Source organism: Sceloporus undulatus, chromosome 6 (assembly GCF_019175285.1).
Source record: "Sceloporus undulatus isolate JIND9_A2432 ecotype Alabama chromosome 6, SceUnd_v1.1, whole genome shotgun sequence".
In the NCBI taxonomy this organism is placed as follows: Eukaryota; Metazoa; Chordata; class Lepidosauria; order Squamata; family Phrynosomatidae; genus Sceloporus; species Sceloporus undulatus.
In genome coordinates this window covers 160,285,550-160,311,270 of record NC_056527.1, presented here as the reverse complement: position 1 = coordinate 160,311,270, position 25,721 = coordinate 160,285,550, and the positions used below count along the sequence as shown (strand labels likewise).

The 25,721-nt window shown below is 39.5% G+C and overlaps 1 protein-coding gene across 3 annotated transcripts; it reads right to left on the bottom strand.

Annotated features, from left to right (window-relative positions):
• Positions 1-676: 676 nt before the first annotated feature.
• GABPB1 (GA binding protein transcription factor subunit beta 1) lies at positions 677-25,204 on the bottom strand. 3 transcript variants are annotated; one of them, XM_042475565.1, is made up of 9 exons: positions 23,953-25,204; positions 23,099-23,266; positions 21,652-21,846; positions 20,316-20,463; positions 19,592-19,705; positions 15,952-16,137; positions 15,463-15,578; positions 12,363-12,435; positions 677-3,471 (listed from the first exon to the last, which is right to left on the bottom strand). In XM_042475565.1, the coding sequence occupies exons 1-9, from the start codon at positions 24,058-24,060 to the stop codon at positions 3,440-3,442; spliced, it is 1,140 nt and encodes a 379-aa protein (XP_042331499.1). In that variant the 5' UTR covers positions 24,061-25,204; the 3' UTR covers positions 677-3,439. The 3 variants fall into 3 exon arrangements, with proteins under 3 accessions (XP_042331499.1, XP_042331497.1, XP_042331498.1); XM_042475563.1 differs by lacking the exon at positions 12,363-12,435 and having other exon boundaries at positions 23,953-25,201; XM_042475564.1 differs by lacking the exon at positions 12,363-12,435 and having other exon boundaries at positions 20,352-20,463; positions 23,953-25,198.
• Positions 25,205-25,721: the final 517 nt, after the last annotated feature.

Below are 25,721 nucleotides of genomic sequence, written 5' to 3'. Positions count from 1 at the left end.
TACCCTAAAGGCAGCAGATCCCATCTGATCTTGGGAGCTAAGCAAGGCTAACCCTGGTTAGTCCTCGGATGGGAGACTGTTGATAAACACCAGGTGCTGTAGGCTATATTTCAGAGGAAGGAATGAACAACACCACTTCTGAGTATTCCTTACCTAAGGAAACCCTATGAAATTCATGAAGTCACCATAAGTCACCAGGCGACTTGAAGGCACATATACATGGACAAAGTTGTAAAGATGACCAAGGCTCAGCAGCTGCCCCTGTCTCCCCAAAAGTTGCAGTAGATTTTGATCCAGTAAAACAAAGTAATACTTGGGACTGCTAAAAGGACCCCTGAGTGGATCTTAGAGCAAATCAAGGCTGAACTTTGCCTAGAGGACAAAATGAGTAAACTGAGACTATTGTACTTTGGACTTGTCATAGGAAAACAGGAGGGGCGGAAGCAAGAGTACCCTGAGAAACACCTCTGAAAATAATCTTAGAATCAGAACAGGCATAAATGGGAAGAATTTCCTTTTGACAGCTGGCCCCAAATGGTTTAAAGTTAATATTAGCACTTACGAATTGGGCCTAGATGCCAGTGCAGCTAATGAAGCATGGGGATAATATACTGACATTATAAATCAGAACCACATTGCTCTAACAGTGTTTAAAAAGAAGTTAGCCGAGACTGCATTTCTGGAAAAGATATTTAATTGTAAATAGAAAAAGTAGACCAGAATACAGTTTTAAGGGTAATCATTTTTATAGGTAATCTAGACGATTTATAAAGTTATACGTTTTCATAAAAGCAGTGGAAACAAGACACGGCAAAACACAAATCAAATGCAAGGTATACTTTGAAATAAAGGAGCTGCACAGTAGTTTGACGTGTAATGCAGTATAGCACTCAGGAATCTTTAAGGCAGTACGGTCGAAGTGAATATCAAAAAGTCATACTTTTCCAAATGTTTCTCTCAGTTCTGTGAAACTGTGGTTGGCTCAGCACATGCAAAAGGATGGTGTGACAGAAGAGACTGTACCATTTGAGGATCCAAGTTAAACAACACTTTTAAAATAATATTTCTTGATGTAAAAATGCCTCCTTGCAAGTAGTAAACTAGCACATCAGGGAGAAGGCTAGGGTAGAACCATCAACTGGTTTTCTTCTTGCATTCACAAAATGTCAGCTCCCACATACAATCTGAAGTGATACAGTCCAATCTACCCTCATTCTTCCGTATGTGTCTGTATAGCACACCTGAGCTATCAGGTTCTAGATACATAATGTAATATTTATTTACCCTTTATTGTCAGTTTGGGACCAAGTGCTTATCTACCCACTTCCTATGGGTCTACTAAAAATTAGGGTCCCAATACAAGAACACACTTATTTCTATCAACTGGAAACTTTTCTGGAGGATTTAGGATCACTGTTTATGAAAATTAAATGCTTTAAAGACCTAAAGCACTACACACTGGAAGTTTTAAGTATATTCTTGATGTTGCATAAATCTAAACGTAATTATAGCTGTTACAAATAATTCTAGATGCAAATAGTATCAGCCCAGCAAAATAAAAATAAAAAAATGTCACTGTTTCACTGCAGATTTTCAAGTGCAGAAATGTCTCTGGAATTCATGATTAGGGCAATCTTTGTTTTTGGTTTGTTGCATGAATAACACAACAAAAAATTAACTATTTAAAAATATATTTCCAGTCGTACTACGGTGAGGGGACATCAACAGAAAGCCTGGACATTTCACCTGTGCAGCACCTGTCTAAAGTGGCTCAGGAGTCCATCTTTTATATTATTCCTGTTCATTTAGGTCAGAGGAAGAGGATGTGTATAGGGGGGAAAAATCTAAACTGTGCCAAACTTCCTTGTATGTTACATTGCTGGTACATGAAAATCACAATCTTAAAAGAGGAGCGTAGTATAAGTGAAGGAAGAAACTCAAAGATGGTTTCTATCTCATTTCCCCCATCATCTCTCCATGGCACACAACAGTGACTTGCATTCACTTTGAGCCAAGGTCCTTCCATGCCTTTTTAAATGTTGTTTCTCTCATATTCAGTCTTTTTTGTGCAACAGCCCTTTCTTCCACCCTCTTCAGTCATATGCACAGCTCACGTGAAACAAACTTTGTTACGTGCATAGATATTGCCAATTGTTCTGTGAGCTCAGCTCTGTTTTTGATCTATAACAATTATACATAGCTTATCATATAGATTTCGTAAAGGGAAACTCCTCCTTAACCATTCACCTAATAGTCTTTCTTCCTGTGGGGCTCCTTGCATCCACCTTGGTTTACAGTGCTCTACAATGAAACTCTGTCAAAAGACAGTCCATCAAGCAAAGGGCAGCAGAGTAAGGAAGGGCGAGTTGAGCTTGTCTGGCATTCACCTGCAGAAATGTGGCCCAGATTTGTTAGATATACTGGAAATGCAATTTCATGCCCCAACTGTAAAAATTCCAGATAATTTGCATGTTACATAAATACCGGTTTTGATTTTTTCCCCTCTGAAGTTACATTCCTATAAGAAAAGCCAATTCCAATTAAAGCAAAGCACAAAGCCAAGAAATATCTATCCATTTGTTTCCCTCCCTCCATTGACCTATAGGTTCTATTTTTCTCATAATTTTCCCTCCTCTTTCCTGAAAAATACTTACATAAGATGTATATAGAAATTACATTAAAAAAACCCATGCAGCATATGTACAAACTGAAAAGTTTAAAAATATCAGCTTCATATACATGTCAATCTACTTGAATATATCAGAAATTAAATATTTAAAAAATTACGTTTTTTGTTCTAAAAAAGGGAACAGAAACTGGACAACTACTTAAAGCTGTACAAATGATTTCTATCTGGAAATGTATTTACTCAAGAGTTTTTAAATTGCTTGCCTTCAGGGTTGGTTCTGACACATAATTCATTTTCACGCTGTCAGTTCAAATCAACAATTATCACCCTTAAAACTGATCTGTAGTTCTGCAGTTTTGTAGTAAAATTAAAAAGGTCACAAAAACATTGGCTTTGCATGTTTGCAGATCCCTCCAAAAAGAGTAAGCAACTAATTTTGGAACTGTAAAAAAAACAACTATTTACAGTATTTCTTTTTTAAATATTTTTGCACATTTTTTTCTAAATTCTGAGGTGTTACGTATGATACAAGAAATTCAATCAGAACTCATGCCTTAAGTCCAGTTTCAAACCCACAGCATCTTCGCTAGTATGTAATCCCAGGTTTGTGCCCATGTGATACACAGGTCCACGTTGTACAGCAGTTTGGTTTTTTTAAACTGGCTTTATATTATGCTTGCTTCAACCATTCAAACAGCTTCTTTGTTAGTCTGGTGGCGACTCATTGCTTCCAACTTCTGCCTACAGGCTTCAGCCTCTTGCTCCTTCTTCAGAAGCTGCTGACGGTACTTCTGTGCTTCTCGATTGGCCTCATCTAGCTGTTTCTGTAGAGTTTCTCTTTCCTATTAAAATTAAAAAAAACTTGTTAAACACATATCATGTGAAAAACATTAATATCTAATTCCCATTTTTTTAAAAAAAAAAAGCACATTAATTTGTTGTTCTAGAACACAAAAAGTGGCACATTCTTAGAACTTAACTTATTCTGTATAAACAAAATAGCTGTATTTAGACATCCATCTCTTATTAAGCCTTGTGTCCTTGCATGGAATCATTTCATCTGTCCTTATGCATGAACAAGTAGTTAAACCAGGAAGATGTAGAATCAGAGTATCATGGAATTGGAAGAGACCATGAAGCCCATCCAGTCCAACTCCCTGTCATGCAGGAAGACAGTCAAACCACTCCCAACAGATGGCCATCCAGTCTCTGTTTAAAAACCTCCAAAGAAGGAGACTCCACTGCATTCTGAGGCTGCACATTCCACCACTGAACAGCTTTTATCGTCAGGAAATCTGTCCTAATATTTAGGTGGAATCTCTTTTCCTATAGTTTGAATTCATTGTTCCATGTCCTTGTCTCTGGAGCAGAAGCAAGCAAGCTTGCACTATCTTCAATGTGACACCCTTTCAAATATTTAAATAGTGCTATCATATCACCTCTTAACCTTCTCTTCTCCAGGCTAAGCATACCTAGCTGCCTAAGTAGCTCCTCATAGGGCATGATTTTGAGACCTTTCAGCATTTTGGTCACCCTCCGCTGGACACACTGCAGCTTGTCAGCACCCTTCTTCTATCAACTATGGTTTCCCCTGCAGGCCATCTATGAAATTACAATCAACCATTTGTCACAAGCCAGGATACGAAACCATGGTTTGTGAAGTTGGGACAATATTTTGGCTTACCTGGTTCTAAAACTTAACCAAAGCTTCTTTTTCTTGACATAACATGAATAATTGGTAAATGAAAACATATTTTGGCAAGGTGACTGAGTGGAAGGCACAAGGTGGATTTTTATCTCAGCATATTTAGTCATAATTTCTCAAACACACGCAGTGTCACGAGAAAAAGAAATGCAAAGCCTTTTTTTTGGACAATCCTTTGGTGTTTAAGATGGTTTGCTATTGGGAGGCATTTTCAACTAACTGATGTGTTTTAATTATGCTATTAAACTATTTTGAAGTTTTTAATTGTTTTACATAACATGGCAAAAAAATAAGTGGATAAGGGTATGACAGAAAAATAATACTGTGGGCTGGAGTTTGGTTTCAGGATGTCCCTCCCCCAACTCTGTGGATACCAAAATCCATGCAGAAATCATTGGGATCAGCAGGACATAATGGGGGAGGATGGATGGGGTTGTGTGAGTGTAAGAAGACCACGGAAAGAACTACAGTTACAGATATGCACCCTGTCCTTCTCCTTCTCTGTACCTTACACAAATAGGAGACCAACAAGTTACACACAAGAAGGAGGTAGGAGTGTCATTGCAAATAAGTAGAAACTTTACTGAACATTAAGTAAAATGCAAAAACATCAAACATGAAACATCATGCCTCCCACCTATACCAGGTACAAATGGTACCAAAACAGCTTCAAGGAATGGAATTCTCCTGTAACATGAAAACATAGAACAGAATTTAAAGTGCAAAAGAACACTGAAGGCACTCTGGAATGCAGTACATTCAAGGCAAACCAGAATGCAATACAGCTCTCCCAAAGGCCGTGTCAGCCCTAGACCTCAAGCCCACTTGGTAGTGAATAACAAAAGTCACAATCTGCAATCAGGCAGCCAGTACAACAAATGTCCTCCACTGGTACACCCAACAGAAAGGCAGAAGATGCAACTACAGACCATGTGGGATGGGCTCAAACTCAAGTCAGAGGGTCCTTTTGAGCCAGTTCATATGCCAGATGGATGGCCGATGCAAAGCACTGCAACAAGACAGATAGTCCTATTTTAGAGGAATAATAGCATACAAACAGTCTGTGTGAGGCCAAAAAGACTGCAGTCCTGTCCATGTAGAAGGGTAGAGCTTTCCTTATGTTGAGATACTATTAGGGTCTCTCTGAAGCTGGATTTGGTAGAAAGGCAGGGAGAACAATGTCCTGGTCAAATAGAACGCTGACACCACTTTTAGCCAAAAGGTGATATTGGGTATGAGGATGGTCCTTTTGGGATGGAAGCAGAGATATGGGCAATCAACCCTGTGCGTGCAGAACTGGCCATCATGATAGCGAACAGAAAAACAGTCTTTCAGGACCACAACCAGATGTCACATTTGGCCATGAGCTTGAAGGGCTTCCTGGAGGACATGCTCAAGGCTCCACCTTGGCATTGGACTTAGGACTGGGTATGTGTGGAGATTTTTCTAGACCTTCAGGAACATCTTTACCAGCGGATCAAGGAAGCAAGGGGGCTTACCAAGGAGCTGGACGTTTGCTGAGACCATAGCCATGTAGTACCAGATCAATGAGAGGGATAGTCCCATGGTTGATAATGACAGCAAAAAGTCTAATACCTGCCTGATGCCTGCCTCCAAAGGAAGAACTCTGAGAGTGATTTAAAATGCCCTAGATTTCTTTCTATTTGTAGGAATATGAGCTGGTGGAAGAATGATGGGTGGCAGTGATGACCTCCTGGAAACCAGCAGGCAGAGAAGTTGGAGAATCATCCTCTACGCTGTTGAGGTTGGGGTACCTGACCTGGCTTTGGTACAGTGTGAGGAGATCCAGTCTGTGTGGAAACCAAACATAGACCCCTTGAGAGAGATGGAATAGTAAGCTGAACCACAACTGCTGAAGCCACCAGGGCATAATCAAGATGCAGCCGGCCTCATCTTGGTTCAGCTTGGCAATCACCCTCACAAGAAGTAAGAAAGATGGAAAGGTGTACAGGATGGTAACTCCCCAGTGGTACAGGAAGGTATCTCCTCACAACGCACAGGAATGGAATTGGTTGAACTGAATGTTCTCAGACACAGAGATTCAGTAGTTTGCTCCAATGACGGAAGATCGGTTCCAGCAATTTGGGAAGGAGCAGCCATACATGTGTCACACTTGATGTGCTGCTCAGAGCGCTAGCTGGAACACTGTCTTCTCCAGAAAGATGAATGGCCAGTAGGATAATGCCTCTCTTGATGCACCAGTCCCAGAACTGTAGAGTGAGGACAAAATGAGAGTGGTGGAGTGAATACCTTCTTGCTTGTTCAAGCAGTACAGGACAGTGGTGTTTTTGGTCAGTACTTGTAATATTCACAACAGCATCTTGAATAAGTGAAACATCTTCTCCATTGCAAGCAGTTTTGGTGCTTGACCATAGTCCCTGTAAGAACAGTTCAAACGAGGTGGAGCCCCATCCCGACACTGACAGGTCTGTCATGACCTGGGACTGTGGAGAGAAGGACATCCTGCTCTGGATAGTGGAGAGTGCTAGCCATTGGTGGAGAGATCACTGGATTGTTCTAAGGTTGGTTAGCCACTACATCAGTCTTGAAGTGGATCAAAGTTGGCAATAAACCATGACTGGAGAGGCCACATCCAGAGCCTGACTTGGAGTGTAATAAATGGCTGGCGCCATACACCTCAGGATGACCTGCATCTGCCTTGGTCTCAGTTATCTATGGTGAAGACAATGGAGAATGGACTGGTAGAGCACTTCAAAGCAGTCATCTGAGAGGAATGGTAACTGTGCTCTCAAACCCAGCATTACTCCAATGAATCTGATCTGCTGTGTTGGAGACAGATGTGATTCTTCCTGTCAGCCCAAGGCAATGGAGGAGATCCAGGACTATCTCTATGTCTATTAGAAGCTGGCTTTTGGAGGGAGCCGTGATGAGCCAGTTGTCTATACAGGGATACAGGATGATGCTGCCAAAGTAAAGCTGCCTCCACTGCCATGACTTTCGTGAAAACATGAGCTGCCGTACTTAAGCTGAAGGGTAGGTCCTGGAACTAGTGCACCTTCCTCCCAACCACAAAGAAGAGGAATCTCTGCTGGGATGCCCAAATCAAAATGTGAAAGTAGGCATTCTTCAAATCCAGAGTGGCAAACCAGTTGCCATCCTACATCAAGAGGAGGATTTAGAGTCACCATCCTGAAGTGGCATGGGCAAACATAATCGTTTACACTTCATGTAAATATCAGAACAAATCAACAAAATGTTAGGAATCATAACTAGCTTATCTGAAGGCATCACTATTGTGTCATCCATGAAAATGGAAGAATCCCATGGGGCTGGTTCCTTTGGAGTCAAGAGTTCTTCACTTGTAAGGCATGGTAATCTCAGGCATAGTCATCAGTCCAAATCAAGCCAAGGGGATGCAGATTCAGTGTTATATCTGGTTTGAAGCTGACCCCAGTGGTCTAAGATAGTCTTGCTTTAGAAATAACTGAGCAGACATGGTGTTCTTGAGGCCTGCGTGACACAGAAATGTCTGATGGGGCATCTATTCTTTCTCCTTATTCCTTGCATGATTGCCATGTGAAGTGGGAACTGTGGTATCCATGCACACTGGTAGTGTACGGGGTTCCCAATAAAGGAATACTGAGATCTAGAAGCTTTCAAATGTTCACTGAGCAGGCAACCCATGTGTGTGTCACAGAGACTCCAAAGAAGAAACATTTTTCCAAAGGCTACTGCTCTTTAAATATTGTCTTAATTTCTAAATTCTAATTTTACAAGTCATTGAAGAAGTCAACTGCTGATTCAGCCCACCTGATCTTTTACTGTCTGATGACAGTAAAAAGCTTATGGGTAAAAACAAAAAGAATACTTGAGTTCAAAGGAAGAGATGTTTTCTCCATCCTGCAAATCAGATTGCATTTTTGGTGAAGGCAAATTATCTGTTTGAGATGCGACCATATTGCAGTGATGCAAAAGGCAGCAGGCATTCCTACTGTATTAAAAATAATTGCCTAGGCTTTGTTCTAACCCTTGTACAAGCTCTTTTTTTTTTTTAAAGTACTCCATTCGTTCATAAATAAGCAAATTTCAGCCATGACTTCCACTTTAATCACTAGGTAGTACTATAATAAAAGGACTGCCCAGCTCTCAAGCTTTGCTGAAATGAAACAAAAGATTAAAAACTAATTACAACCTTCTGCCCCGTTCATCAATATCCATTTTCTTTATTGATCTTTACAAAATCTACTTCTAGAAAAATATTTTTAAGCTTCCATCCTAATTCCACATTGCACAGAATTTTAGAGATAGGATGAAAAATTATTTTTAGAATCTTAGAATTGTAGAGTTGGAGGAGAACACAAGGGCCATCAAGTCCAACCCCGACATTAGGAATAGATAACAAAACTCTACTGGGAATAATAATATTTCTCTCTAGTTATAGAATCAATAGTCATAGAGTTGGAAGAGACCTAAATGGCCATCCAGTCCAACCCTCTGCCATACTGGAACACAGAATCAAAGCACCCGTGACAGATGGCATTCAACCTCTGTTTAAAATCCTCTAAAGGAGGAGACTCCACCATCCTCTAAGAGAGTGTTTTCCATTGTCAAACAGCTCTTACAGTCAGGAAGTTCTTCCTAATGTTAGGTGGAATCTCTTTCCCTGTAGTTTGCATCCATTGCACTGGGTGCATTCTCTGGAGCAGCAGAAAACAAGCTTGCTCCATCCTAAGTATGACATATTTTCAAATATTTAAACAGGGCTGTCATATCACCTCTTAACCTTCTTTTCTCCAGGCTAAACATACCCAGTTTCCTAAGCCACACCTCATAAGGCATGGTTTCTAGACACTACACCATTTTGGTTGCCCTCCTCTGGACACAATCCAGCTTGTCAACATCCTTTTTGAATTGTGGTGCCCAGATCTGGACACAGTACTCTAGGTGAGCCTGACCAAAGCAGCATAGAGTGGTACTATTGCTTCCCTCGATCTAGACACTATATTCCACTGATGCAGCCTAGAATTTCATTGGTGTTTTTAGCTGCTGCATCACACTGTTGACTCATGTTCAACTTGAGGTCTAGTAGGACTCCTAGATCCATTTCATAAGTACTGTTGTCAAGCCAGTTGTCCCTCATCCTACATCTGTGCATTTCTTTTTTACTGCCTGAGTGTAGTATTAAGAGTGCTACCCGGTACCAGACTGCAGGAAACAAAAAAGAATTACAAATATGAATAAATTAAGAAATACTGTAGGAACTGTATTAATATTGTAATGCAAAACATTCAATAAAACATAAGTAAACACACAACAATAACATGCATATCAGTAACATATGTTGAAGGCATATACAAGGTGAAATTTAACAATCAAATGCATGATAGTAACACATATTCAAGATGTATATGGCTTGACTGAATCTCACATATGCCATTCATCTTTTCTTGAGATACCTTCCATTTTCCCTCCTTACTGGAACTCTTTGAAATTGTACCTTTAGTATCTTTTTTTAAAGAAACTCCCATCTCTCCTGAACACGCTTCTCTTTTACGAATCTTGACCATGGGATCATATCCAGTATTTCCTTAAGTTTACTTAAATCAACTTTACTAAAGTCTAGAATGATCACTCCCACCTGCCAACACTTGCATCCCATTTAACAGGTCATCCCTGTTGGATATGATCAGATCTAAAAAAACCTGATCCTCTTGTTGCTGCTTCCACCTTTTGGACAATCTGTGCCAGGCAATTGAGGAGTTTGATGGACTTTTAATTTTTGTCCAAGTTTGACTTCCAGCAAATATCAGGTTGGTTGAAGTCACCTATTACTACTACATCTCTCCTTTCTGAGTGTGTGATCTGTTCCAGAAAGGCATCATCCAATTCCTCAGTTTGACTGAGTAGTGGACTCCTACAACAACATCCCTGTTGTTTCCCTTCCCTTTACTTTTTATCCAGATGCTCTCTTCCTGGCTTCCAGGATATAACTCCTGGATCGCTTCATATGTGTAAACATCCTTGACATATAATGCTACTCCTCTTCCCTTCCTGTTTGGCCTATTTTTCTTTAAAAAGCTATATCCTTCTATTGCTACATTTCAATCATGAGTCGTATTCTACTAGGTTTCAGTGATGCCTATTGTATCACAGTTGCTGCTGCTCCAGAAACTAGAACATGGAGCAATGGATTTAGGGTTAAGGAAAAGAGATTTTACCTCAACATTAGGAAGATCCTCCTGATGGTAATAGCTCCTTGACAGTGGAACATGCTGCCTCAGAATGGCGGAGTCGCATTTGGAAGTTTTTAAAGAGAGGCTGGATGACCACCTGTCAGGAGTGCTTCGACTGTGTATTCCTGCATAGCAGCGAATTGGACTGAATGGCCTTTGTAGCCTCTTCAACTCTATGATTCTATGATTCCAGAAGGAATCACAATGATGAAAGGGCTTGGTCCTGCGAATATAAATTTTTAGCATTCTACACACACCCAGATCGTGTCATAACCTCTCTTATAGATATGGTGGGTTAGGAGAGAAAGAGGGGAGAATGATTTCCTGTGAATGGTAAAAGTTAGACAGTACTTTAGGCATGAAGGAAGGATCAAGACAGACAGAAATGTAGTCTTTGTTAAATGCAGAAAGGTGCTCCCTAACTGAAAGGGCTGCCAACTCCGATACAGAGTGAGCAGAAGTGATAGCTACCAGAAAGGCTACATTTAAGGAGAGAAGCTGCAGGGGAACCTTCCTAAGAGATGTAGATGGATGCACTGTGAGATGCTTCAAAATGAACGGCAGGCTCCAAGGTAGAAGCCATGCCTGACTGGAAGAGACTCATAGTAGTACCTCTAAGAAACATCTATAGATATGGATGAGAGGAAAGTGCAGCTGCTTGAGGACTAGGCAGGACTGAGGACAATGCACCAGCCTCCTCTGAAGTATTTGGTCTAAGGGAAATCTCCAACCCTTTCTATAGGAAGGCCAGGAGGTGCAAACAGATGTCCTATTATACTGAATGGATTTGGTTTTGTACCACCTAGCAAAAACCTTTCACATGGCCCTATAAATCCTTGCTGTGGAGCACCTGTGAGATGAGAGAAGCATGTTAATAGCAGAGTCTGTGTACCCACTTTTCAGAGCTTTCCATTCAACCTCCAGATGGCTAGTTGGAATTAAGCCACACAGGGGATGGCTAAGGGGACCTTGAATCAGCAGCTTGGCTGGAGTGTTAGATCCTATGGAGCTGTCAGGAAGAAGGTACATAGGTTCCGAAAACCAAGGTCTCCTGATACAGTATGAAGGAATGTGTACTGCTTGAGCCTTCTCCTCCCTCACCTTCCTGACTGTTCTGGCAAGAGGAAGGGGATGGGAGATACAGGAGAACCTTCAGTCACCAGCACTGTAGGGTATTTATGCCCTCTGCTTTTGGACATGATAACATAGTCAAAAATTTGGGGAGCTTGTGACTGGCTGAGGGAATGAACATGTCTGCAGTGAAGGTGCCAGTTGGAGGAACACCTCTGTGTGCAAACTCAACTCACCAGGGAGTAAGGCATGTCTGCTCAGAAAGTCTGCATGGAGATTATTTCCTGTACATGCTGGGCTGAAATATATACGACTGTTCTCTCCACCCACTGGAACATCAGAACTGCCTCCATGTAAAGTGATTGAGACCAGGATCCCCCTTGCAATGTAGGAACATGAGGTTGTGTTGTCTGTGAGAATCAGATGTTTCTCCTTAAGCCATGGGTGAAGTGGAGGAAAGCTAAATAGGCCGCTCTCAACTCCAACCAACTGATGCTGTGCCTCTTCTCTATGTGAATACAAAGGCCCTGAGCTACACTCTTCTGACAATAAGGTTGGCATCTGTTCAAATTTTCCATAAGGAACCATCATCTACATCCCAGATCGCCTTTAAAATGGGATGAAACTGGAGGTTGTAGAAAGGGGGGGAAATCCAGATTTCATTTGCCCTGCCACTATTGGAGAGGTGCGAGGTTCTGAGGTGCTCATCACTTTTGATGGCTGGAGAGGAGCCTTTGCTTACTGGTGCCATTATGATTCTCATGACATCTTTCCTGATGGCCGGTGTTTACTGGATGGTAACAACTTGCAGCCCACTGGAACAAAAGATAAGAGTACTGTCATAGCTTTGTCACCTTTAATCAGTGCTTATTCATGTAAAGGAGGAAAATAGCCGTGGACTGGCAACATAACAATGAATATATGTCTTCTGCAGTAGAGAGTAACTTACTGTGGTCTAAATAGCCTGTTAATGCTAACATTGAGAGAGGAAGGGGAAACCCACCTAGTCAACCAGATCAGCCAAATCACTCTGGTGATTAATGGGGTGACAGATGTCACAGCCAGATTGTCCTCACATTCTGCTAACATTGAGTAATGAGCAGGAGCCACTTTGCTTCTCCATCTTTTATCTAGTCCTGTCTGTCTCATCTCCATTTGTGGCATAAAGATGGATGTTTTTCAGCTTTCTATGGAATAACTCGGAGCCAGATATATGTCTTCCATAGAGGCAGAGTCTATAGAAACTTATTTGAATATATCTTCATCGGTAGCATAAAAGATAGATTTCAGTTGAAATCTATGTAAAACCCTTCCTCCTGTGTATCCTATTTCATTGTTAACTGCCCTTGAGTTGACTTTGACTCATGGCGACCCCATGAGTAAGACATCTCCAAGCTCCCTGTCTTCAACTGCTCTGCTCAGGCTCATGGCTGACAGTAATAATATGCTTACAGTAGAAGCATTACTAAACTATCATAATCAGGATGTATATGATAGTAATCATGGCTTTTGGTCTTCAGTTAAAAGAGGAAAGGTATAATAATTTGTTGTCTTTATCTTAAAATTTGTAATGCATGCATTAATATTTGCAATGGTGAATTTCAGAAGTGAATTGTTTTAGTTATGTATTTCATAGTGTTTTGTTGTTTTGCTTTTCCTTTTTGTTAGTAAATGTGGTTTTTAAATGTTGTTTTATATATATATGAAATTGTGTGTTAAATAAAAATATTTTTAATCTGGCTGTGAGGGAGAGTGGGCAACCAAAATGGTTGCTGCCATCTTGCTGTGAAAAAGTGATGGGAAACTGCAATGTCACAATGGCTCCTGAATGCTGAGGTGCGTGCCACATTGCAAGTAGAGGTTATGGCTTTTAGCCATGGCTAGAGGCAGGAAGGAATGAAATAAAACCTGTTGCTGCTCCTTTCCCCTGGACTCCTCTCTCACCAGTGCCATGAACATCAATTCAATTTGTGAGGCACTCTTGCAATCTGAATTTGACTCTTCCATGCTCTCTCCAGGTGCTGATGTGACCACAGCTTCAGTGGCAGAGGAGCTGCAGACTCAGAGTAGTCCAATTTGGCCCAATTCCCTGGCATGCTGTTTGAAGCACAACTTCAAATAGGATTCTTTCCCTGTTTAACAGTCTCACTCCTCTCAGCCATTGCAGAACCAGAATGGGGAAAAAAGAAAGGGGAAAGGAAAGAAGGTTCAAGCACCCTAAGACTAAATTTCCTGAAAATCAAGAGTGATAAGAGCTGAGCTCTGGACGAAGGCAGGAAGAAGAACTGGTCTTCTGGATGAATGATGGGGAGGAGCCTGCAAAGTCTGTTTTGTTGTCTAGCTATCAGGAGACTTCATTGGTTCTTCCTGCCTGTCTCTGGGCAGTGATGGAGAAACCCACGTCCTTTCTTGGAGGCCAACTGGGACAAAATACTAGACCAAGTCCATTAGGTAGACAAGACTGTAGCAGCTCTAGTTGAGTAGAGAAGCTTACCAGTCAAGTGAATACATTTCTCAGAGCCCAGGCACACCAGGTCAGAATGATACAGCAATCCACAATGTCAGTCTAAGGGACTGTTGAGCTGCATGGTAAGTCATGAAACAGGATTCAATGTTCTTCGGAAACTGGAGCCAGGAATTAAGACATGAAAATGTTGCTTCCTTCAGAATGGTTAGTTGTCAGCAATGGCTTCCTAAGGAAGTTGCTGGAATATTTATGGTTTGTCAACCTCCCACAGCTGTTGCCTGATTAATGAGTGTTTCCTGTTTAAATGCTCTGAGTGTCACAGCCTCTCCCTTTCTAGTCTATATTTGGATGCAATAGGTACTGTCAAATCCAGTGGTGGAGCCCCTCCCTTTCTCGTATGTGTTTGGCTGTGGTAAGTGTGATGTGGCTGCTGAGGAGTGTCATTATCTGTCTCAAGCACTGGCACATACCCCTATCCTTCTGTTTCCCTGTCTGTGTCATAGTGTGAACTTAGGTCATGGGAATGAAGCATGACACCAAGCTGTATGGATTCCTCCTCTCATCAACCAAAAGAATGATTGGCTTAACATGGGATTGTATTTATGCAGTCTGTAAGACGGTGCAACAATTTACACAATCATTTTTTACACTAGCATAGTGCCTCAACCGGATTCTAGTGCCTCAACCAGAATCTAGCAAGAAAAAACACTAAACTCATCTCTCAAAGAATGAAGGTTTTCAATCTGACGTCATGCAAAAAGAAATAATAACGTAAGGAAGATGCTAAGTTTACTGAACCAGTATAATGCAATATTTCTTGTGGTACACAAAGCAAGTATTTAATATGATACACAAGTTTAACAACAGTGACTTTACATTGCCATCACATTTGTGGCATTCATAAACTTTTGATCAAAATAAAGATGAAAAATGAAAGTATAGTAGATTATTTTAACAAATCGCTATTCAATAATGTTCTTGTTTTAGACAAATTATAAATAAGAAGCCTCTTTTTAAAAAGTATCTGTTACACATTTTGTCTGTACCACACTGTTATTGTTTTGTGCCCCATAAGTTAACATAAAAACATTTTTGTGGTAAAAAAAATAATAGTATGTAAATGAGCTATTCCAAAGTTCGTTTTCTTGGCCATTTTCATCAAAACTTGGGTTATTATTGAGGAACTGACAACTCCATTTCTAACCATCATCATATGTGTAAAAATTTACATATTAAATCCATTTAGAGAGGAATCTTTAATAACCCTATAAAATCCTTATTGTGCACATCACAAAAATATAACTACAAGTACAAACAGAATAAACATTCAGTTTAGAAACTCTGAACAAAATACATCTCAACTAAGATTTCTTACTTCTATTTCTGCTGAATCCACCTGGTTTTCAACTATCTCGATACACTGTCTCTTGACTGGTGGCTCTTCACTGATCACTGTTTCTTCAGCAATGTCTGTTGCTGGTACTGTAAGCACTTGAAGCAAAATAGGTTTGCATTAAAAATATGAAGATTGCAAGGCTGTGACAGAATGCCCCACTCAGTATGTGACCAAAGTTTATGCTGACTCCAGTTAAGTCAGGTCTGTGTAATCAACATGCAATTGTATGGTATGGATTTTTTTAAAAGAAAAAAACCTTAGTGTTAAATATTTGCTTGTTGGTCTTTTTTCTTACTAACCCACCTGTATCCTTATTTTCCATTATCTCCAACCCACCACCACCATGTACTGCAAGACATCTTTGGACTACAATGTATACTGAGTTGATAGCAATACACCAAATGCGTATATGCATTTTAAAAAGGGGGTCTAAAGTTTTTGTCTTCCCTCCTCCAGTTTTTAACTCACCTTGCTGCCCATCTGGCATGGTCACAATAATGGGCTGACCCATCCCACTGGTTGGAATTGAATGGAGGTTTCCAAGCTGAATACCATCCGTTACTATGGTAATCACCTGTTGGCCTCCAGAACTCACAACCTGCTGAATTGCACCATCCACAGATTCTGCGGTTACTACTTCCTCTGTTGCCACAACTATTGAATAAAATTAAAAAAAAAAAGATTACAACCATTAAGTGCATTTATTAACCAAGTTGCTTTTAGAAATGACAAGTGGGACTTACACAGTACTTTATTCATTTTTTCAGTCAGCTATGCTCCGCTCCTCCAAGAAACTATTCCCGCCACCAACTCATTTCCTCCATCAAGAATCAGTCACCATCCTGTGGCCACTGAGCACTATTAGACCTCACTGAGCTATTTTGACGTTTTACTTGTAGCAGATTTCCCCCCCAACTTTCTTGGACACCTGCACATTTGGTCCTCTGACAAGCCCAGCAACACTTCAGCCCTTTGTTTCTGACCATACTCTGCTTACTGGTTTTTAACACTAACAATCTAATATGAAATCAAAATCAAAATGATATACATTCAGAAAATGCATATAGAAAATGAAACAAAGAAAAGAAAAAGAGAATGGAAAAATATGCATAACTAAAACACAGTAGGGCTCTGATCCCTCCGAGTTTTCCATGCCTAAGAAAACCATAAGAAGTTTGTGGGTTGCCATAAATCAACAGGTGACACAGACACCTTATTTCTAAATTTGAATGTCTGTGATTTCTACAGCCCAGTTTTCCATATATTAGTGCAATGCAGTTTTTAGCTTCCATGAACATGTCTGAAACAAAACAAAATGGTTTTACGTAGACAGAGAAAGATGCTTCGCTGACTGACCAATGAAGGATATTTAATTGTTGAACTACTTCCTCAACAGATATAAATTTGACTGTTTCCTCTTCTTTCCTCATTCTTATTCCCTTTGGATTCTGTCATTTAGGCCGTAAGTCTTTAGATAGGAAGTGTTTCATTTCTGATATCTGATTAGCCCCTTTGGGAGACATTTTTGGATGTAAAAATATGGTAATACAGTAAATAAATCTGATACACACATAATTCAAGACATTTCAATTGCTAATAAAACCTGCAGCTGAATCATTTTGAATCCACTCTTTCTTTTTGTCCTAGATAGAAAACCTTTCATAAGAAATTTCTTCATGCCAACACAAAGCAGGGCAAGACAAGGAAGCTCCACCTTCACACAAGCCTCAGATTGAAGGAAATGAGATTTGCAGTAGGATGGAATGAGAATTTGTCAGTTTCCTGAATGGGGGTGAACTGGGAGTTCCTGGCCCCTCAAGTAACTTGTATGAGAACAAAAATTGCATGCCCAAAGTTCCTGCAAGCAGCAGGGGCTTCTTTTTTTTTGTTTGTTTGTTTGTGTGTGTGTTGTGTTGCCTTCAAGTCGTTTCTGACTTATGGAGACCCTAAGGCATGGGGTTTTCAGAAACTGCACAGTCTTGCAGTAAAAACCTACACTTGTAATCTTTTTACGTACTGCCTTTGCCAGTTTGAATGCTGTGCAAACCAAATTTTACATGATAGGAAAAGAAACTTGAGCTGATTCGTTTAAAGTCCTTTCCCCCCGGTTTATAGGAGGACTGCTGAAATATGGAGCCTCTTCAGGAATACTGCCACTAAGCTCAGTGGTGCTAGGTTTTCACCTATAAGCAAACAATGTTTTCCCTAAATTTAAGGAACTTGTGCTTGAGATAATAATATTTTAAATATCTATTGTGATGATTCTATGTTATTCAAAAATTATCTGATTTTTAGGAATGGTGATAACACCAGACAATGTTCTCATTTTGCTTGGATATTTTGAGACTTCTTTAGGAGGTTTCATCGGTACTACCTCTTCTAAATTTTAACAGAAAAAAAGTTAAAATGATGAGATACCTATTGCATTTACATTCAAGGATGGTTGTCTTCAAATCAAGACCTTTGAAGTTTATAGAAAATAAGATGGGCACTAGAAGGCTTTCAGACATCAGACAGAACTCAGGAGCTTTCATCTTTGCCATTAATTACATTCCTGTTTACAATGGTATTTTGTTTCAGACAAAATAGGCAAGTACTGCTTTTAAATATTTTTGGCATTATTATGCCAAATATTTTTGGCATCATTATTTTTATTTTATTTTTTAAGATTAAGAAAAGCAAATTATGCCATGAGAGATGAATATAAGCATACTAAAGCTCTCTGTTTTAAAACCGAAAAAATACGTGCACATATGTATACAAACATGTAAAAATACAGACACATGGGTCCTAGAAAAATCAAGCTTAAACTCCCCCTAAAAGCCAAGATGATGATGAAAATTATCATTTCTTATGTTTTAGGTTTGCGTGTTTTAATTTAATGTGTTAAACTGTATAATTTGGGGCCCAAATTGTGGATTTTGATATGAGCCATGCATAAGTCGAGGGTAAAACTTAGGGGCATGTAACAAAGGATTGCTCACCCTAAATGTTAGATGGATGAGGAGCAAACTACAGTAAATGGTGTAATGTGAGATACTGAGGACTTAAGGAAAAATTTCATTGTTAGGACAAAATTCATATTTAGGATGGTAATGGTCTAATTTTGGCCTCCCGGTAGCAACACTCTTGGATTGGAATCATGCAGCCCTCCAGATGTCAAGACTTCCTCACCACTGGCTATTTTAACTTGGGATGCTGGAAACTGCAGCCCAACAACTTCTGGATGGTCACACCACACCTACTTTAGAACTTATTTCCACATAAACCTAACATTTCTTTATATGTAAACTCATGGAACAAAAACTACTTGTATTCAGATTTGTTTGGAGGCCACATTTGTGGAGGGAGCTGCACATTCCCACCACCAATCAGGTTGTTCTGTCGGGGAAACATACAATTTCAATGGGAATGACAGTTCACAGAGATGCTTATCTTTGGGCACCATCTTACCCATTTAAATTACACTTCTGCAGAAAATAATGAGACAGCATAGTGCAGACGTTTCGATGTTGGAGCAGGAGAACCAGAGTTCAAATCCCCATTAAGCCATGGAAATCCAGTGGGAGATTTTGAGGAAGTCACATTCTCTCAGGCTTAGTGAAAGGCATTGGCAACCTTTCTCCAAGTAAACCTTCCCAAGAAAACTGTTTGATAGGGTTGCTGTAAGTTAGAGTTAACTTGGAGGGAATATAACAACAAAATAAAGCAAACTGAAGTTGCAGCCATTACTACTTTATTTAGGGGTATGATCCCCTCATACAGGATGCACAAGAAGACAAAGAGAAGTCCTTGTCAACTACACAATCTGAGTGGAGCATCTTGGAAGAAACTTCATCATTCAGTGATGTTCCAAACAGAACGGAAGACAACAACAGCAACTTCTGTTTATTTAACCTAGGCTTGATTCTCTAACTTCCAGGCCAAAAGTTGAGCAAATGTACTCACATTCCTCAGGGTTGACATAAGGTCCCAATTCAAGATTACAAAACTAATCTAAATATAGGATTACATGAATTTTGAAAACTGAACGGGCCCACTGCTTTATTTCTTTCTCTGAAAGATCAATTTGAATACATTTCTGACAGGCAATTTCTTTTTGTCTTACCTGGTGTTTCTGATGAGTTGGAAAGTGGAGCTGAAGCTTCTGCTAAGGCTGCCAAAGTTGCAAGTACTGAAGTTGAGGAATTACCAAATTGGACAGCAGATACTCCTGTGTCATCTATCAAGAGAGTATACAAAGTTAATTCAAACCTCCTTCAAGAGGTTCCCTAAATATTGCTTTCAAATTTAATGTAACAGATCATATCATGTTATCTCCAAATCCAGGGCATGACATGTGCTCCAAAAGAATTCCTATTTGGTTACATCTTGCCAATAATAGGTGAAGTATAAACTTGAAATCAATGGGGAAATGCTAACAGTAATAGTTGAAGGCTTCCATAGCCGGCATCTATAGTTTTTTGTGGGTTTTTCAGGTTATGTGCCCATGTTCTAGAAGAGTTTCTTTTCCTTTCTTTTTCAGGAAGAAACTCATCTAGAACATGGTCACATAGCCCGAAAAACCCACAAAAACTAACAGTGATACTTTCACGGACATTTCCTGAATCTTCAAGGAATCATTGGCTGAGGATATCATCTTCAAATCAAAATTGCAGTTCTAAAACCAAGCTTTAAATAACTTTAAAATCATTTCCCACAACCTGAACTGCTATTTCAAAATGTAAAGCCTAGGAAACAATAATGATAAAATAAATGATATACATTATTTCCTAACAGCTTTGCTGAACTGGGTGTGCTAATCATTTACAAACTCCTGTACATCTGAATACCTGCTGCATATGAGGTATTTGCAGAAGATACTAGACCTGTTAGATTCACCACCCCGCCAGGTCCAATGATGAACTGCGGTGTTGCTGCATGTATCGTCACAGTGTCAGGACTTTCTGGGTTTGTATTGATTTGGTTCTGCATTGCAATCTGTGACAAAAAAAGAAAACTGTAGCAATGTATTTCCACATACGCTAGGACATATTATATCAAGCTTTAAAAGGTGTCAGTATGATTCACATTCAGAGGTAAGGCTGAAACTTAACATCAAGAACATTCAAGGGACTTTGAGAGGGATGGGAGGACAGGACAAGAACCTAGTTAAGGGCTAGTTAAGAACACCAATGAAGACAAGATGATCTAGAAAAAGACACTGGACATCAGTCAAGATCTTCCTCCCTCTTTCTCTCAGATTTTCATCTTTGGTTATAAGGTTAAAAATCCAAACAACCCAAATTTAAAAATGCATGTGCATGAGCCTGCAAACTACATCCAGTAAAACAGGCAGGAGCTTTGTTGTCCACATAATCTGACTATGGGAAGTCTCAAAGTTATACAACCAAAAAGATCAGAAATGTGTTCAAGACTTTAGTTCTGTCAATTAGTATAGGACCAGAGGCTGTACACAAATTTTTCAGAAGAGGTGATAGTGGATTTTTTATCAGTAGATTGCATCAAATGATATGTGACATCCAAATAGCCTCATTTTATTTCTAACAATACAATAAAACTTGGCTGGTGCCTTATGTGTAAGAATGAGGACATTCTTGCCATCAACTAATTAAATCCACACACACACAAAAACAACAACACTATTCACAAATTAGCAGGGCACAGGTACCATAGCATACAGACTTCAAGACTATAGTTTATAAGATTCCATTGCAGGTATTTGACAGAGAACAGAAGTATTACAGATGAGTTTCAGTAAAAAAGAAAAGAAAAGAAACATAAATATTGCCCACCCTGCACTCCTTTACATAGCTTGGTTGCTTGAATCTCACTGAAATAAACAGAATTTATACAGAACATGTGGAGGATGGCATCCATGGCTTCATGTAAACTCACTTATAAACAACTATTATTATTCACTGATGTACATGTAGCACCAAGGGTCTCTGACACACACTATACAGAATAAAAGATTGGTACATTCCATGCCCAAGAAACCTATAGTAAAATCAGAAACAGGCAAAAGAAGAAGGGAAAGTGCTGAGTGATAAAACAGCAGTAACGAGAAAAGTGTGGTTCATTAATATATACTGAACCATGTAGAAAAAGTGAGGATGTAGAGAAACAGAAATAGTTTTATGGAAGAAAATTCTTACTGGTAGTTACCTGTAGTATTTCTGCTAGGTCTTCAAATCCATTGTCTATAGCAATGTCAAAAGCTGTTTTGCAAAATTTACTTTGTGTATGGACGTCTGCTCCATACTTGATTAAGAGTTCAACTACTTCTTGATGATTGTGTTCTGTAGCCCAATGAAGAGCAGTCATCTTCAGCATGTCCTTTGCATTTACATCAGCACCATGCTACAATTAAAACCACAAATTTGATCAAATTTATGTCAGGATTAAAAAACTGAAAAACAATGCAATAGTAATTTTTGCAATAGTAACTTCAATGCAATAATTACTTGCATTTCTGCTACCTTATGGTTGCTGTTTTGCTAACCATAATCAAGTTGTTGTTGCTAATACAACAATCAAGTAAAGATTTCCCAAAAGTGGAGGGAAGTTTAATGTAAGTTTTTATTTCTTTTTTTAGGTATAACAACATCGTTATGAGCATGATGCTTATGTTTCACAATAGAAAGGTTTCACAAGCAACACTGAAAAAACAGCAGGGAAATACATTGACTGCACCAGAGGTTGTTAGCACCTGAGGAAGTATATGGACATAAGTGGGATACAGAGCTCCTTAGGCACTTGGATTGTGAATTTAATGTTTTACAGAATTATTGCAATGTGGTCAATGTATATAAAGAATTCATTATTGTACACATGTTAGAGTGGTGGCTTCAGTCCCTTATATATTTATTCTTTAGATATATCACAGTTCAGTGCATTGCCAGTTTTCTCCTGTTGTTTTTCAGCTTACCATGTTTTGTTAAACTAACATAAACAAAAACAATAATTCATGGGTGCCGAGAAACAGGGCCATCAATTAGGACAAGGAACTGCTTCTGTACCACAACAGGTATTATATCTCTCGGCAATGCATTTTCATTTTGAGAGGCATTTTTCCAATGTTTTATCTTCATCTTTTAACAATCCAGAATCCTGACTGGGGCTGGCTACAGGGAACCTATATCTGATGAAACAGCTTCACTGGCTGCCTGTTTGTTTTCAGGCATATTATTCAAAGGGCTGGTTGTGATCTATAAAGTCCTATACTGCCTATTTGAAAGACCACATCTCCTCATATGAGCTGCCCACATTTTAAGATCCTTAGGAAAGAGCCTTTTCTCAGCAGTCCACCATAAAGGTACAATTGGTGAGGACAAGGGAGAGAATTTTCTCAGTGGTTGCTCTAAAGGTATGGAATGCCCTTTCCCAATGAAGCTCTCTTTCTGCTGGCATACAAAGACTTTCTTATTTACATAGGTCTTTGACTGTTAATTGGTCATTCATTGCAAAAGGTCTTTTAATTGTAGCATACTAATCTCATAGCTAGATTAAAGGAGGCAGTAAATAAAAATAAAATAAATCTTCTTTAAGTACCATGTTAAGGTGCAAGCAAATTATAGATCAACATTTGTACAAAACTAAGACTTTTTGTTACCTTGAGTAAAACTTCTACTATGCTTGCATGGCCTTCAGAAGCTGCCATATGCAATGGAGTCCTGTCCACTTTGGTCCTGGCATCCCGACTCACACCTGCTCTAAGTAACACTTCAGTTGTTGAATAGTGTCCATATTGTGCTGCTAGATGAAGTGGGGATGTTCCCAACTGTAATATGTGAAACAAACAGTTGAAGGGAAAAATCAGTATGAGGCTTTTCTTCCAACTTTGAATCATAAATATAAATGTTATTTTAAGTTACCATACTTTTAATAATAATGCCATGATTACTTTAAAGCACCATTAATAAACAAAAACAAAAATGAAAAAGAACATTTGTTGCTGATTACCATATCTGAGTCGATCCTAACTCATGGCGAACCTCTAGATGAGACATATTAAGACTCCTTGTCCTCCACTGCTCTGCTTAGGTCCTGTAAATTCATACCCATGTCCTTGCTAACATTGGCCCAATACAGACCACTTCCATTCAGCAGCCCTACCATTTCTTTGTTCTTCCTTTTGCTACAGACATAACAATAGCAACAACAACAAAAGCCCTTTTGTTTTTAACCTCTCTAGCAAACTTGAGCTTCTTCTGTTCTTTAGCTTTTCTGACTTTCTCCCTAAACTATTTGGCTATTTGTCCATCTTCTGGACAATGAAACTGTCTGCAAGGCAAGTGAAGAATTTGTAAACCTTAATTTTTTGCCAGAGTATGACTTTCAACAAATATCAGGATAGTTGAAATTCCCCATTACTACTACATCTCTCCTTTCTGAATGTGTGGTCACCTTTCCAGGAAATCATCATCCAAGTCATGCGATATAATTTAATAAAAGTGTTTTCATTACCCAGTCTGTAGTAAAAGGTGCGCCATTGGCCATCAAAATGCGAACTTCATCATCTTGTCCTGCTCGTGCAGCCTCTAAAAGCTTCTTTCCCAAATCTACCAGGGACATCTAGTAAAATATTTTAGATGGAAAAAATTAGGATTGCATCAGTTCTGAAATGAGTGTGTGCTCCTCTCTCTCTCTCTTTGAGAGAGAAAGCACATGTGTCAACATTGAAGCAACATTCTTGAGAAACAAACAAAGCACATTAGTACTTAGTATGGTACTTTGTGCAACATACAACAGCCAGGCTGAGGTCAAGAGAAGGTACTACTCTAGTAAATCAGAATGGAGAATTTTTGGCCCTTTGGATGTTTTGGATTTCAGTTTTCAGAAGCCACAGTCAGCATGGCTTAGGGTAAGTAAGGCATTATGAGATTTTTAGGCTGAATTGTGTCGAAGGCCAGAGGCTCCCCATCTTTGTGGCAACTCATCAGCAAATGGGTCTTATATTTTTCATATCCTGATGGATTTTGAACTCTTTTAATACTACTCAAATCTATTGAAAAATCTTAAGCAAGAAAAAGAGTTGTTTGTAATGGCACTGTAGAATATCCAGAGAGATACAATGAGAGGTTACTTAATGAAAGAAACACCTTTCACTTTAAAATATGAAATAGGGTTATTAATTAATTAATAGACTACACCCCAGAGTAAAATGACAGTTGTAGCTTGTGGTCTCATGTGTGTGCCATATCGTAGGCTGTACAGCAGATAGCTAAAGAAAATCTGCATTCATAACCTATATATACATCTTGACAACCTGCAAAACTTGTGATGGGTAGCCCACAAAACACTACTGCAGTCTGCAGCTATTTCATAATGTCATTGTGTTCACTGTTGTTGTGGCCAATTTACAACCTGGTTGTCAGCCTTCCAGTGATGACTCTCTCCATATTTACCTAAGTTGGACAGCAGACATACTGGTTAGAACGTACCAGAACATACCCTTTAGAGCTTACCCTTCATTGGCATGGCCTTTGAAAACCCAGTTTTACTTCTATACAGTGATTAGGTGTACAACTGAACTCTGTGGAAAATGTCAGTCCAACTACATTATTCAATACAATAATAATAAATTTGTAGATAAGAAGATAATCAGATTGGGAGTTTATGCTTAAGCAGCAATTAAATGGTGGTAAGAATCATAGAAAAGGAATAGGAACAGGCCCAAGGGCCTTGTCAAAGCACCATTGATAGAAGGCCATCCAGCCTGTTTAAAAACCTCCAAAGAAGAATCCACCACTCTCTGAGGGAGTGTGTTCCATTGTTGAACAGCTCTTACCATCAAGATGTTCTTCCACAATTTCTTTTCCTGTACAACGGGAGCTTGGTATCCACGGGAGATCCCCCTGCAGATACTACCAACTGTGGGACCTCAAGTCCTGTTGTCTCCAATGGTGGTGCAACTGCTTGTATCTGCCACCACTAGGGACAATGGGGGCTGTCCCTAAGGGTGGCGCAGCCATGTACACATGACACCACTTGGGACAAAGGGGGTTTACCATCCATAGATGTTTAAATCTGCGAATGGCAAGTCCATGGATAATGAGGTTTGAATCCATTGCTCTGGGTCCTATTCTCTAGAACTGTAGAAAACAAACTTGCTTCATTCTCAACATGACATCCTTACAAATATTTAAACAGGACTATCTTATCACCTCTTAACCTTCTCTTCTCCAGGCTAAGCATACCAAGCTCCCTAAATCACTCCTCATAGGGCATGGCTT